At 37.4% G+C, this 12,503-nt stretch overlaps 1 protein-coding gene across 1 annotated transcript; it reads left to right on the top strand.

Moving 5' to 3' along the window:
• The first annotated feature begins 1,534 nt into the window (after positions 1-1,534).
• On the top strand, positions 1,535-12,489 carry Ms (neuropeptide receptor myosuppressin). The gene is made up of 3 exons (XM_076776854.1): positions 1,535-1,696; positions 11,212-11,433; positions 11,818-12,489. The coding sequence occupies exons 2-3, from the start codon at positions 11,220-11,222 to the stop codon at positions 11,904-11,906; spliced, it is 303 nt and encodes a 100-aa protein (XP_076632969.1). The 5' UTR covers positions 1,535-1,696; positions 11,212-11,219; the 3' UTR covers positions 11,907-12,489.
• Positions 12,490-12,503: the final 14 nt, after the last annotated feature.

The raw sequence follows: 12,503 nt of genomic DNA, 5'->3' as shown, positions 1-12,503 counted from the left end.
GTGGATTTCAACTAGTCTGCTTTGTACAAAACGCGAATGATTTCTTTTTACTTCGAAACGAATTATATGCAAAAATATTAATTATGTATATTTCGATCGACTGCGATTTATCTTTACTTTAATACAACGTAGCACTTGAAAGGCAGACCACTCGATACTTTCGGTATTAAGTATTATTACAATCGTACAGGAAAATTTTTTATTTCAGAATAATTACTTTACATTAATTTTTATCTTCGTCTCGACGGAGCAAGCTCGTCCAATCTATTCGTTTACAAATATTTCTATAACCGAAAGTAACGGTTTCCGTGTTTGCTCGTTTCGTCGTGCCATTTTATTGCGTTTCGTCCCGATTTCTGGTCATTAATGATCACAGGCCATATTTAATATCCTCTGAATCCCTCTTGTTTGTTCCTCCGATTGGTAACGGATATCCGAAATGTCCACTAAGACTCGGCTATATTATTTTCCCAGCGCTTTTGTGAGAAATTGAAATTTACGTTTTATCAATGGATAAATCCATCGAGAACGTAAAAGTTCCCAGAAAACGATCCCAAAAATACCATTTCGTTCTCCTTTTAACATCGAACCTTTTTACTTAACTGTAAGCCCCGTTTCGCGGTTGGCAAGCGTAACTTTTCTGGAAGTGCTCTTCCACCTGGTATTTTCTGAAACGCTTTTCAAGCTCAACATTCGACGATAAAATTAACTAACATCGAAATCTTAACTTCTATTTATAAATTCAATACTTTAAAAATCTTTTGAAAGCCACTATTGTTATCCCTAGATTTTTCTTTTCGTTTCTATTTAGAAACTCGATAATTTAAAAATCTTTTGGAAGTCATAACTGTCACGCCCAAATTTTTATTATTTCTCATCGTGGCATCACCTTCAGTATTCGCCGCCAGAGGGCTACGCTATTGTCTCTCTCGTAAGCGCTCGACTAACCTTTCCGTATCATTAAATACGTTTCTCAACCGATTATTACTGACGAGTCCACTGACTTATTATTCGGTCTCTTTAATTTAAAAGACAATAAGAAAAGCCTACTCTTCAATTTCAGGGTTGATTTACAATAATTTATCATTCTCCCTGTATAAAGTAACAAAGAAGGAAGATCAAATAACGTGTCTAATCTCGGATGTGTCGGTTGATAAAAAATTGACAACGATCGTGTGTGTCCTCCCCGGTCTCCGGTAACTTGTCTCGTTCGGGCGTGTGTGTGCAATCGGTTGCATCGTTTAAAAATCTCGTTTCCTGGGCGATGAGGCAAGAAAAAATGGCCGAACTTGGCCGACCCCGAAGTAAAAAGGTGCCCATCGTGCAACGGTCCGCGACCGTATGAAATTTTCATTGGACGCGACACGGGGAAAAATTGAAAATATACGTCAACCGCCTTTACACGAGAGGGTGTGTGTCGTGTGCGTGTGATTTCGCCCCAACACCCCGACTGGAGAGCGCATGGTCGTCGTAAACGGCGCGTATTTAAGGGCTGAACCCTCGCGAATCTCGCCACTATCATCGTACCTTTGGATCTTATCGGCGACCGACACCAAAACTCTCAACCTTTTGTCCCGTGTTTCTCTTTCATCGTGCAACAGTGAGTCCGCCATCGGGCCAGGAAACTTTGGACGACGCTCGTTCGAAGAAACTTTCGAGGAACTTGAATCGCCTGAGCACTTGAACGGGGCAACAGGTTAGCGCCATAAGGTCCATTTACACGCGAAAATCTTCCTATCCATTTTTAGTATCCCCATTATATTAACACTCGACGATACAATATAATTATATCTTTTAGTCGAGTTACAATTTAGTCTATAACAACAAGACATTACTTTGAAACGATAGTTCGTGGTTGATAGTAAATTTTTTTTCTCGATTACTACGTTCTGTGCAAGAACAGAGAATTATTTGTTCATCGAATGAAATCTTACCCATTAAACTGACAAGGGATAAAAGTCACGTAGACGTGACAGTGGACGGTAAAGGCTGGCTAGCAAAGTCACGTACGCGTGACAGCGGCCGTCAGTGTTACGGAAAATGCGTAGGGTTTATTTTCGAGCAATTTAATTATTTATATACTAAAAGAGTCACAATTTTTAACTATCACATAAAATACAGTCCATAATAAAACTATACAAATTTCTTAACTTAAATAAAAATCAAGTATACAGGGTGTTCGGCCAGCCCTGGGAAAAATTTTAATGAGAGATTCTAGAGGCCAAAATAAAACGAAAATCAAGAATATCAATTTCTCGATTGAGGCTTCGTTAAAAAGTTATTAAAAAATTAAATTGAAAAATTTCAAATCGTTCTGAAAAAATTATTTTCGATCGCAGGGGTCAATTACGATCATTTTTGGTTAACAGACATACTCCCGAAATCTTACCCGCTTTCTAGAAAAAAATTCGAAAAGGTGTGAGAAAAAGTTCGACAAAATTAAAAAATTTCAAATCGTTCTAAGAAAATTATTTTTGGTTGCTGGGGTCAATTATAATCATTTTTGGTCAATAGACATACCCTCGAAATCCCAGCCACTTTTAAGAAAAAAATTCAATGAATGGATAAATTTTTCGACAAAATTAAAAAATTTCAAATCGTTCTAAAAAAATTATTTTTAGTTCCAGGGGTCAATTACAATTATTTTTTATGAATAGACATACCCATGAAATCCTACCCACTTTCTAGAAAAAAATTCTGCACGGGCAGAACTTTAAACGTTAATAATTTTTTAACGAAGCCTCCATCAACAAATTGGTATTCTCTATTTTCGTCTTATTTCGGCCTCTAAAATCTCCCATTAAAATTTTTCCCAGGTGTGGCCGAACACCCTGTATAAATCTTAAATACGAAAGCGACGGTGAGCAATGTTTCCAAATTTTTAAAAACGAGACTGTCCTATATTTATATCTACAGAATAGTGGGATTGTATTTATTCCAACAGTTAATCACCGTAAAGATAGAAAAGTTTTAATATCTCTTGTTTCTCTATCGTCGTGTTCCACTTTACGTTTTTTTGTTTATTTCGAGTAACGAGTTGTTCATCTCGATCGTAAAATTGCCGAGTTGCATTTCTCTTGCTCACAAATGACGGATGCAGCCGTGAACTAAAATCTTGATACGCCCGTCGGTCGTGCAAGTATAATTTGGCAGAGATGAATACGTTACAACATTTTCCGAGGGAAGAAATTTTTAGTAAATAGTCGGAATAGCTTTTGCGTGTCTGGATATAGGTACACGATGATTCCAGAAACTGGGAAAAGCTGTTGCTCTGGCCTAAACGAAGATCTATGGCAAGGATGTTCTCCGCGAAAGCATAATGCATTTTTGCAGGTGCAATACGCAATTGGACATATTTCTTAAAAGGAATAATACATTTCCTTTCGCATGAATCGATTCATCTCGCCACATTGTACATTATATGGTGAATGTAGTACGAGAACCATTTTATTAGGAAAAAGAGAAAAGCTATCTAATACAAGGAACAAGAAAAAGTAGTCTTAAAAGTGAATACTTATTTCAAGTTGCGCTACACAGCTGTCGAGTTATATCAACAAACACTTTAATCAATTTCTTAATTTAAGTTTCACCAGCAGTTTGTTATTAATATTCATTTAAATACCTCGATTAAGTTTCCTGTCGAACTTTCCATTAGTCTTCCAGTCACTTTCGCAAAGTTTTATATTACTTTAGTTTTTATCAGCCTTTTATACAGGTCTTTGTTCAACTTTTTTTTTTACGGGCTTTCGTCGTATTAATTTTCCGTGCATTGTCGAACAGACGGATCAACAAAGGGGAAACAATATGATTACGAGCTTGATGTTTGAAAAGCAATTGGGTCTTTTACGCCGACAAACGACGCGATCGATAAACAATATAGTAAAAAGTAAAATAATTCGTTTTGCAAAAATGTCGAATCGCTAAGAAAACACGAAGCTTTTACATAGCAGTTACATAAACGGAAGATAATATTCCGACAAATTTGTAGCTCGTAGAATGCTTAATAAGATCTCTGACAGCTGATACTGTTTAAAGCTTACGGGGGCAAGCCGTCCTCTATGCGAGCATTGCAGCTACCTTCTTCAAAGGTCAAATTACACTATCAGTCGTCTAACCCCTGAAAATGCTAGCTGCGATCTTTCGAATACGTCGGAATCCGAATCCTAAAAGTAGGAAAGACTTAACCGGTGTCAACTGTCGAATAATCCTTTACATGAAATAATAATAATATCGCACGAACGGTCTTTAGAACTATTTTTATAATTATTCGATGGACTTGAACGTTTCAACTGTACATAAAGCAACAATAATATCGACTTGAACATATCAACTCTGGTAATTGGATTTTCTGTAGGTATTCGGCTGCTTTTGCGATTCTTAATTTCAGAATTTTACTTCTCCGGGTTTGATACGCCTAAGCAAAAGTTGTAGATTCACGCGGACGCGTAAAATGCGTGCGAGGGTGGTCGGTGGATTTTTACAGGACAGGTAGAAAATGAAGTTGCATCGACCGCAAACATTAATCCTGGTCTCAGCGTACGCGAAGCGTTCTGTCCCGCGGGACGGTTCGCCCCGTGAACTCTCTTTGTGCAAGCTTGCTACGAAGAACCGTGCAAGACGTTTCCAAGACGTTTCTCGGTTCGAACAAATTCCAATATATCTCGCCACGCAAACCGTCACCCAGCTGGGTCTACTTATTGTTAGATAATTCAACGGGCGCATCGAAACACGTTGCTCGACGTCCTCCGAATACGAGCTTTCAGCGTAACACGGTGACACGTATTTAATCAAAAACTCACGACGTTTATCTCTTAAAATAGAACTGGGGAACTCGGTTTCAATCTTGAAGCGATGCAACGTCTCAAAAATCTTTGTTATCGTCTTTCCTTTAACTCCAAAACTGCTAGTGTCTAACGTAGAGGTCGGCCATCTTGAATCGATCGCCTTTCTATTGAAATGAACATTTATCAATATTACCAGACAATCGAGCAGTATTTTGTTAATAAAATTAAAAAACGAAATGGTTGAAACATCACAAAACGCACGTGTTACCGTCTAGATCCAAAAAGTTGTTCTTTTCGAATTTATGGAACGCTTCGTGACGTTTAATTAGCGCGCCATATTGGTGCTCGCGAAACATCGAACCACAGTTTTAACGAAGCCGTAGGAGGCAACGACTACGATTTTTAACGTGTCGAAATTAAAGTAATAAGTATAAATTTAAGCAACGACGTTTTATATAAATAATAAATAACAGAATTCGGTTGAAATAGTAATTAACATTATTTGAAACGATCGTTTAAAAATTACTATTCGAAATAAATTTTTCTCCGAGTCATTAATGCAGCCATGTTTAGTTACGGATAAATCTTTTACAATTCCATTGTGCGGATTCTTCGCACGAATAGCGTTCCCAATGCGTTTTGTTCGTTTCGATGCAGTAAAAGATGAAAATCCAATGGGTTCTCGCGGAATGGAATTTTGTGATGCGCGACGTGTTCTCGGAATAGATCGTAAAGCGAGAGTCAACTTCCGTGCGAAACTTGATATGTTTAATCTATCCTCGCGACAGGGAAAACGTATCTACAATCTACAATCCCATACTCAAACTTTGGCAACGATTAAAACTTCCGTCGAGGACAGTTTAAGTTTAATTTCTTATTAAGCGGTGTACGAGCACGATCCTGCACGAGATCATACTTAAAACACGCTTTTTAATCCGTTACTGGTACAACGAAGTACTTCTTACGTAATTAGTAATTAGTGAAGGGGATCAATTTTACCTTAATGAGAAAATAAATGGATATGTGCTAGCACCGAACTTGCCAAAGTTAAATGCTGGGAATATAGATCGTAGTATGATTTGCGAATTTAAAAATTTAGTTTAAATTATAAAAAAAAATCCAAATCCAGATCTTCCAGTTATTTACAATGTAGGATTAACGCTCAAAATGGAGGCGTTTGCTTCGGATTCGACGTATTTGAAATACCTAAAAGCAACAAGAAAGATTTTATTTTTATAGTTATTATTTTATTTTTGTAGTTTGATTCGCGTAAAATCAGTATCCATAAGGTAATTCCTGTGCACTGCCCTCGAAAATTACAAGCAGATAATACAGTTCTCGTAAAGTCTCTCCGCGCGGATTTCCTTCTTCTTCCCTTCTTTCCGGGCACTTCTGTTTCAGGATCTCCCCCTCGATCCTCCCACTCCATCGATGCGTTCACAATACCAGACCGTGAATTCAGAGGTGATATTTCAGATACAAACTCGATTAAGAACTGACGTTCATTTCCTGCGACAATTCCACTCTCGATCGATCTATCGCGGGGGTCGTGTATCTTTCGCCAGGTGTCTTGGTTCGACGATATTTGTGTAAGAAGTCGTCGTAGAAGCTATTTAGACATGAACATAAAAGGGGGGGGAGTCTCGTGTAATAACATTAAAATAAAATACCTTTAAAAACAATCTTTTAAATTCCTAACAGTTGTATTGCGTTAATATTTTGAGGATACAAATAGATCTTATACCAACCGCTGTTCCCACAACTCGAGTAATAATAGACTTTTATAATCCTCCTCAAAACGCAATCTATAACAAATACCATAACCTACTTTAAATAACCTAAAAACCTCTAGTGTTTCCAAGAAAATTTTGCTCCTTCATTTCACTTTGTTAATTCGGACAAAACACCGAGTTAAACCTGCGAGTGAAATATACGAAAGAAAGAAAATATTAATTGTTGAATTAAAAACAGTTAGGAAATTAAGGTTACCAATTCTTCGACGGAGGTTATGTGTCTCTTACAGTTTCCATAAATTTCTATCAGCCCGCACTGGTATCACAATTCTTTTCCCCCCGCCATAAATAAGCGGAAAAGGTAGACCGCGTTAATCGCGTTACTCTTCCATTTTCGCCGTAAAAATTACGCGGCGTGGGCACTGTTGGTTTACGGTTAATTTAATTCGCGAAATATATCGCGCGAAAATACATTTGCGGAAATTGGTGTCCTGGTACCGTGCGAATCCTGCTAGGTTAACTCTTTGTTACATGTTTTTAAGGATATTAATCTTCTGGAATGCTTTACGGCGATGTATCGTACGGCAGAACTCGCACGTTTTGTTCTTATCGTCCGAGTCGAATACGGTCGCTCTGATCAAAGATGGCGCTTTCTACTAGCGCAGTAGAAATCTCAACGTTCGATCGTACGATCATAATTTGTTTGATTCGAACTATTTCTTGTTTCATGTGTACTTAAATGCACGCGTATTCCATCTTTTTCTAAGCTTTTTCTACCCGATTTATTTATAGAAATGATTATCGTTTGGAATTTTCAAAACGTTAATAATAAAAATAGATGAAAGGTTACATTGTATCGGAGTGTGTTTCTACCGTTAAAAAATTGCATTCTCGAAGATTCCGAGACCACTTCGGGCACGTTGAACCGAAGAATGCGCACCGCGGGCTTGGAAACTTATCGGATTTGCATAATTCCGGGCCGCTGGTACATTCGACGAAGGCTCTCGTGCTTTAAGAAAGTGCCCGGTATTGGTAAGAATAATTGGTCCACGATGTAATAGCTTTGGCGCGTTTAAAGAAAATCAAAGAAAAGTGCACGGTAGCGAGACGGAAGAAATAATCGAGTAAAGAGGCTCGAGTTGCCTTACAGCGATCATTAGTGGTTCAGAATCAATTCCACGAACGGATGAAAAGGTTACTTTGCGGAATAGCAATGGCTGAACAGACCGAGCATGCCTGTACATTGCTATACTAATTGTTATAATTGCTGTAAAAATTGTTTTTGGAAATTGGGAACTACGAATTACACAATTATCAAATGCGAAAGTATTAAGAAATATACAGGGTGTTCATCCACCCCTGGGAAAAATTGTAATGGGAGAAACTAGAGGTCAAAATAGAACGAAAATCAAGAATACCAATTTCTTGATGGAGGCTTCATTAAAAAGATATTAACGTTTAAAGTTTCACAAGTACTGAATTTTTTTCTCGAAAATGCGCAGGATTTCGTGGGTATGTCTATTCACCAAAAATGATTATAATTGACCCCTGCAACCAAAAATAATTTTTTTAGAACGATTTGAAAAATTTTTTTTTCGTCAAAAACTTTTAGTATTTATTCGAATTTTTTCCTCGAAAGTGCGTAGGATTACGGGGGTATGTGTATTGACCAAAAATGATTGTAATTAACCTCCGTAACCAAAAATAATTTTTTCAGAATGATTTGAAATTTTTTAATTTAAATTTCAATAACTTTTTAACGAAGCCTCAATCAAGAAATTGGTATTTTTGATTTTCGTCTTATTTTGCCCTCTAGAATCTCCCATTAAATTTTTTCCCAGAGATGGCCGAACACCCTGTGTAATATCAAGAATTATTAAAGTAGGGATTCTTGACTACTGAAGTTATAAAACATACATGCTAGAGGCACGAGTAACATCGAAATATCTCGTTTCATGGAGAATGGGCTATCAAAAACCGATGGATTTGCCGAAACGCAGCAAATTAATGATAGAAACGATCGAAAATAAACTGTCGAACGACCTTCGCCTTAATTAAGACCCTGAAAGCAACGAAATGTACGGTAGTTATCTAGGCATCGCCGCTGGAGTAATTCATAGCAATTCCCTACTGGTGATTAAGTATTAATACATCGCCGAATTATTTACGCGCCGCGTCGTTTTGGTCCTTTATTAAGGAACGTTACTTAAACCTGCAAACCGACATGGTTGCTCCAGTTCCCATTAATTTACGCGTAATTATCTTTTATGGCCACGTTGATAGAAACCAATTTTGTAGAATTATTGTTTGCATCGATAGGAATACATTTTATTAGAAAACGACCGAAACATGGTCCGCGAAACAAGTTTCCATAACGTCGCCATAAAAAAGGAGAAACTACCGCGACGACGAGACGTTAGCATAATAAATTAATTAAAAAGGAATCTCGTTCGAGCCACCCTCGTGCCTCGTGACGTTCGTAGGCTCTCGATGGATGTACATTTGAAGTAAAACGTTTGTTTCTTTCCTTTAGGCGACAACGGGATTTAACTCCCACGATATCCGTTAATATTCCGCGTGTACAAAGCGAAAACTATTAGGCACGCCGGTCACGTAGGTAATACGATTTCCCCGACTTTGAGATCACTTGTGAGATCACATTCGGGTTCAGCGAGACCTATTTACTCGATATTCCGTGACCGTTTCGCGTAACACAATATCCTCCTTTGTTTTCCATAGCGTCGACTAACAGTGGACGGTCACCTCCTTCCTCTTCTCTCGTTGTCTGGAACAAATTTGTCTACAAACTGCCGTCCCCCGTCCATTGTTTGCTCCAAACTCGCGCAAAACGCGAAAGGTCACGATAACAGGAAGAAACGAAACTGTTCGTTCCCTCGTGGCGCCCTGGAAAATTTTCGAAATTAATTTTAAAACTTTCTAAACGAAACTCTTGCGTGAATGAAGTTTTCACGGCTCTTAATAGTTTTTATGGTCACGTTAAGGACGCGTCAAGGACCTAATCGCAGCATCCGATTTAACGGGAAAGCTGTTACTGGAAAATTGATTTCCCTCTAGGTTCTCGCATATTCATAAATGACGAGCTAATTTTCCTGTCCCCGGAAGTACGTCCGCTTTGTTTTTAATCTTCTGCACGGCCGTCCGTCCGTTGTATAATCCCGTTGTAACGTTGCCCTCCTTACTTAATTTACGAAAATTGTCCACGAGCTCTGTCAGCGAGTCGTTCGGAGGAAACTAAACAAAACATAAAAGAATACACGCGTCGATATAAAAGAAAATTACAAAATTAACTTTAAACAGCCGAGTGGATGTTAATAAGCAACCAATTTGAGAGTTAACAGTCGACTATTATAAATTAATTAAAAGTTCTTACGAAATAATTAAGTTATCATTAATTATTAGAAGATCAAATCACGACGATCCAACCCCCCGCAGGTAATTCGTAATGATACGATATGCAGGGTGTTCGGCCACCTCTGGGAAAAATTTTAATGGGAGATTCTGGGAGCCAAAATAAGACGAAAATGAAGAATATCAATGTCTTGAATGAGACTTCGTTAAAAAGTTATTGAAAAATTAAATTAAAAAATTATTTTTGGTTACGGAGGTTAATTACAATCATTTTTGATGAATACACATACCCCCTAAATCCTACTTCCTTCCGAGAAAAAAATTCAAGTAGATGCTGAAATTTTTTGACGAAAAAAAAAAATTTCAAATCGTTCTGAAAAAATTATTTTCGGTTGCGGAGGTCAATTACAATAATTTTTGGTCAACAGACATACCCCCGAAATCCTAACCATTTTCGAGAAAAAAATTCCTCACCGACAATGTAATTTCGAGCCAGAAATGTTACTTGAAAATTTCTTGTGTATCTTTAAAACGTCATAACTTCTGAACGGATTGGACGATTTTAATGTTTAAAAAAGCAAACTACGCGTATTTTGATGGAGAATATGTACAAATCGCAAAAATATTCGAAAAGTTGTCCCTTGACCCTGTAAACTGAGAAAAACCCAATAAAAATGGTTCAATTTTCAAACACCCATAACTCCTACAATAGTGAATATATTTCAGTGAAACTTTTTTCTGAAGTAGAGCTCATGGGTACCTACAAAATAGTATTAGAGAACTTTTCTGTAGGGCGTTAAACAAAATTACTAAAAATAAAAAACGAATTCTTAAGAAAAATCGACGGGGGGTAGGTGTTTAAATTTTTCGACGAAAAAAAAATTTTTAATTAATTCTAAAAAAATTATTTTCGGTTGCGGAGGTCAATTACAATAATTTTTGGTGAATAGACATACCCCCGAAATCCTACCCATTTTCTAGAAAAAAATTCGAGAATGTGTGAAATTTTTCGACAAAATTAAAAAATTTCAAATCATTCTGAAAAAATTATTTTCGGTTGCGGGGGTCAATTACAATCATTTTTGGTCATTACACATATCCCCGAAATCCTACGTACTTTCGAGAAAAAAATTCTTTACCGAAAATATACCATGTGGCCGGAAATGTTTCTATAACTTCTTAACGAAGCCTCCATCAACAAATTGGTATTCTTGATTTTCGTCTTATTATGGCCTCGAGAATCGCTCCTGTACATTGTTCCCAGGGATGGCCGAGCACTCTGTATGTACGGCTTTTTTAATTACTAATATCGTTGCTTTTTCCAGGTATAACAATGATGGGTTCAACGATCGTGATCCTGATTTCGCTGACGACCATGTCCATGGTCTATAATAACGTTTCCGCGGGTCTGCCGACACAGTGCAATCCTGGATTCCTCGACGATCTACCACCGAGGATCCGCAAAGTCTGCGCCGCCCTTTCCAGGATATACGAACTTGGCTCAGAAATGGAGAGTTACATCGACGACAAAGAAAGCCGCATAACAGGTGCATCTGAGTCTTACACGCAAAATGTACTAACACAGTTTGGCAGACAAAACCTTGAGCACTTTGTTCTATATTCTAATTAAAGAAAAACCACCATTTAAGTTAGTTTAGTTAGTAAATTTAGCTTAACCCTTTATCTGGTAATGTTGACCTCAAGCAACATGTGTTTCTTGCACTCTTAGAAAGGGCATATACTTAACTTGTATACTTGGATGACTCCCAAATTTATTCATTTGAAATTTCAGTGCTTGCCAGATAAAGAGTTAAAGAACTTTAAGCAGTTATGATATTACGTTAACAGAAAGTAACAAACTTCTATTGACAAATTTGACGTCAAGCCACGTGACTTGTGAATCTTAACAATAGCGTTATTGTGGTCCACAGGTTTCCATGAAAGCATCCCCTTATTGGACAGCGGCGTGAAAAGACAGGACGTCGATCATGTTTTCCTACGCTTTGGAAGGCGTCGCTAGGCGTCACAACGAATTATGCTTTACACTCAGATATTGAACAACTAAAGTCTTTATCACTCGATCGCCCCATTCTCTAGCTAGGAAAGTATATTTTCGGATTTATTTCGGAGCTCGATGTAGCTAAAAAACTGTATTTTCTCGCGTATTTCCCCCCTAACTGTCTCTTGGCTAAATAATACAGAAAGGATTACCTTCTTCTCGTAAATAAATTGTTCAGACAATGTAATAAGAACGTTGGACCGACGAGTTATCCCCCTTTACTTGAAGTCTGTTGTATTTTTATAACGAAAACAGTCGAAGATCGATAAGTACAATAGGTCTAGTCAGTATCTAGTCAGGGCATGCTTTTCGGTTTCTTTTTTTTCTTGCTCTTTAATATCGCTTTAAATCGAATTTGCATTTTTAACAGGGAAATTATATACGTCACTCGATCATTCGTCAAACTTAATATAAATATAGTTTAAAATAAATGGAATAAATATTAATGAACAGAAATCTTATTAAAGAATCTAAATGCCAATTGCTTTCTCGTTTAAAAATCTTCAGCTTCCTATATAAACTACACTACACCCTCTTCTCGAGCAGAATAGAATGTTC

The sequence above is a fragment of the Colletes latitarsis genome, chromosome 11 (genome assembly GCF_051014445.1).
Source record: "Colletes latitarsis isolate SP2378_abdomen chromosome 11, iyColLati1, whole genome shotgun sequence".
NCBI classification, from domain to species: domain Eukaryota; kingdom Metazoa; phylum Arthropoda; class Insecta; order Hymenoptera; family Colletidae; genus Colletes; species Colletes latitarsis.
This window is presented reverse-complemented; position numbering and strand designations above follow the sequence as displayed.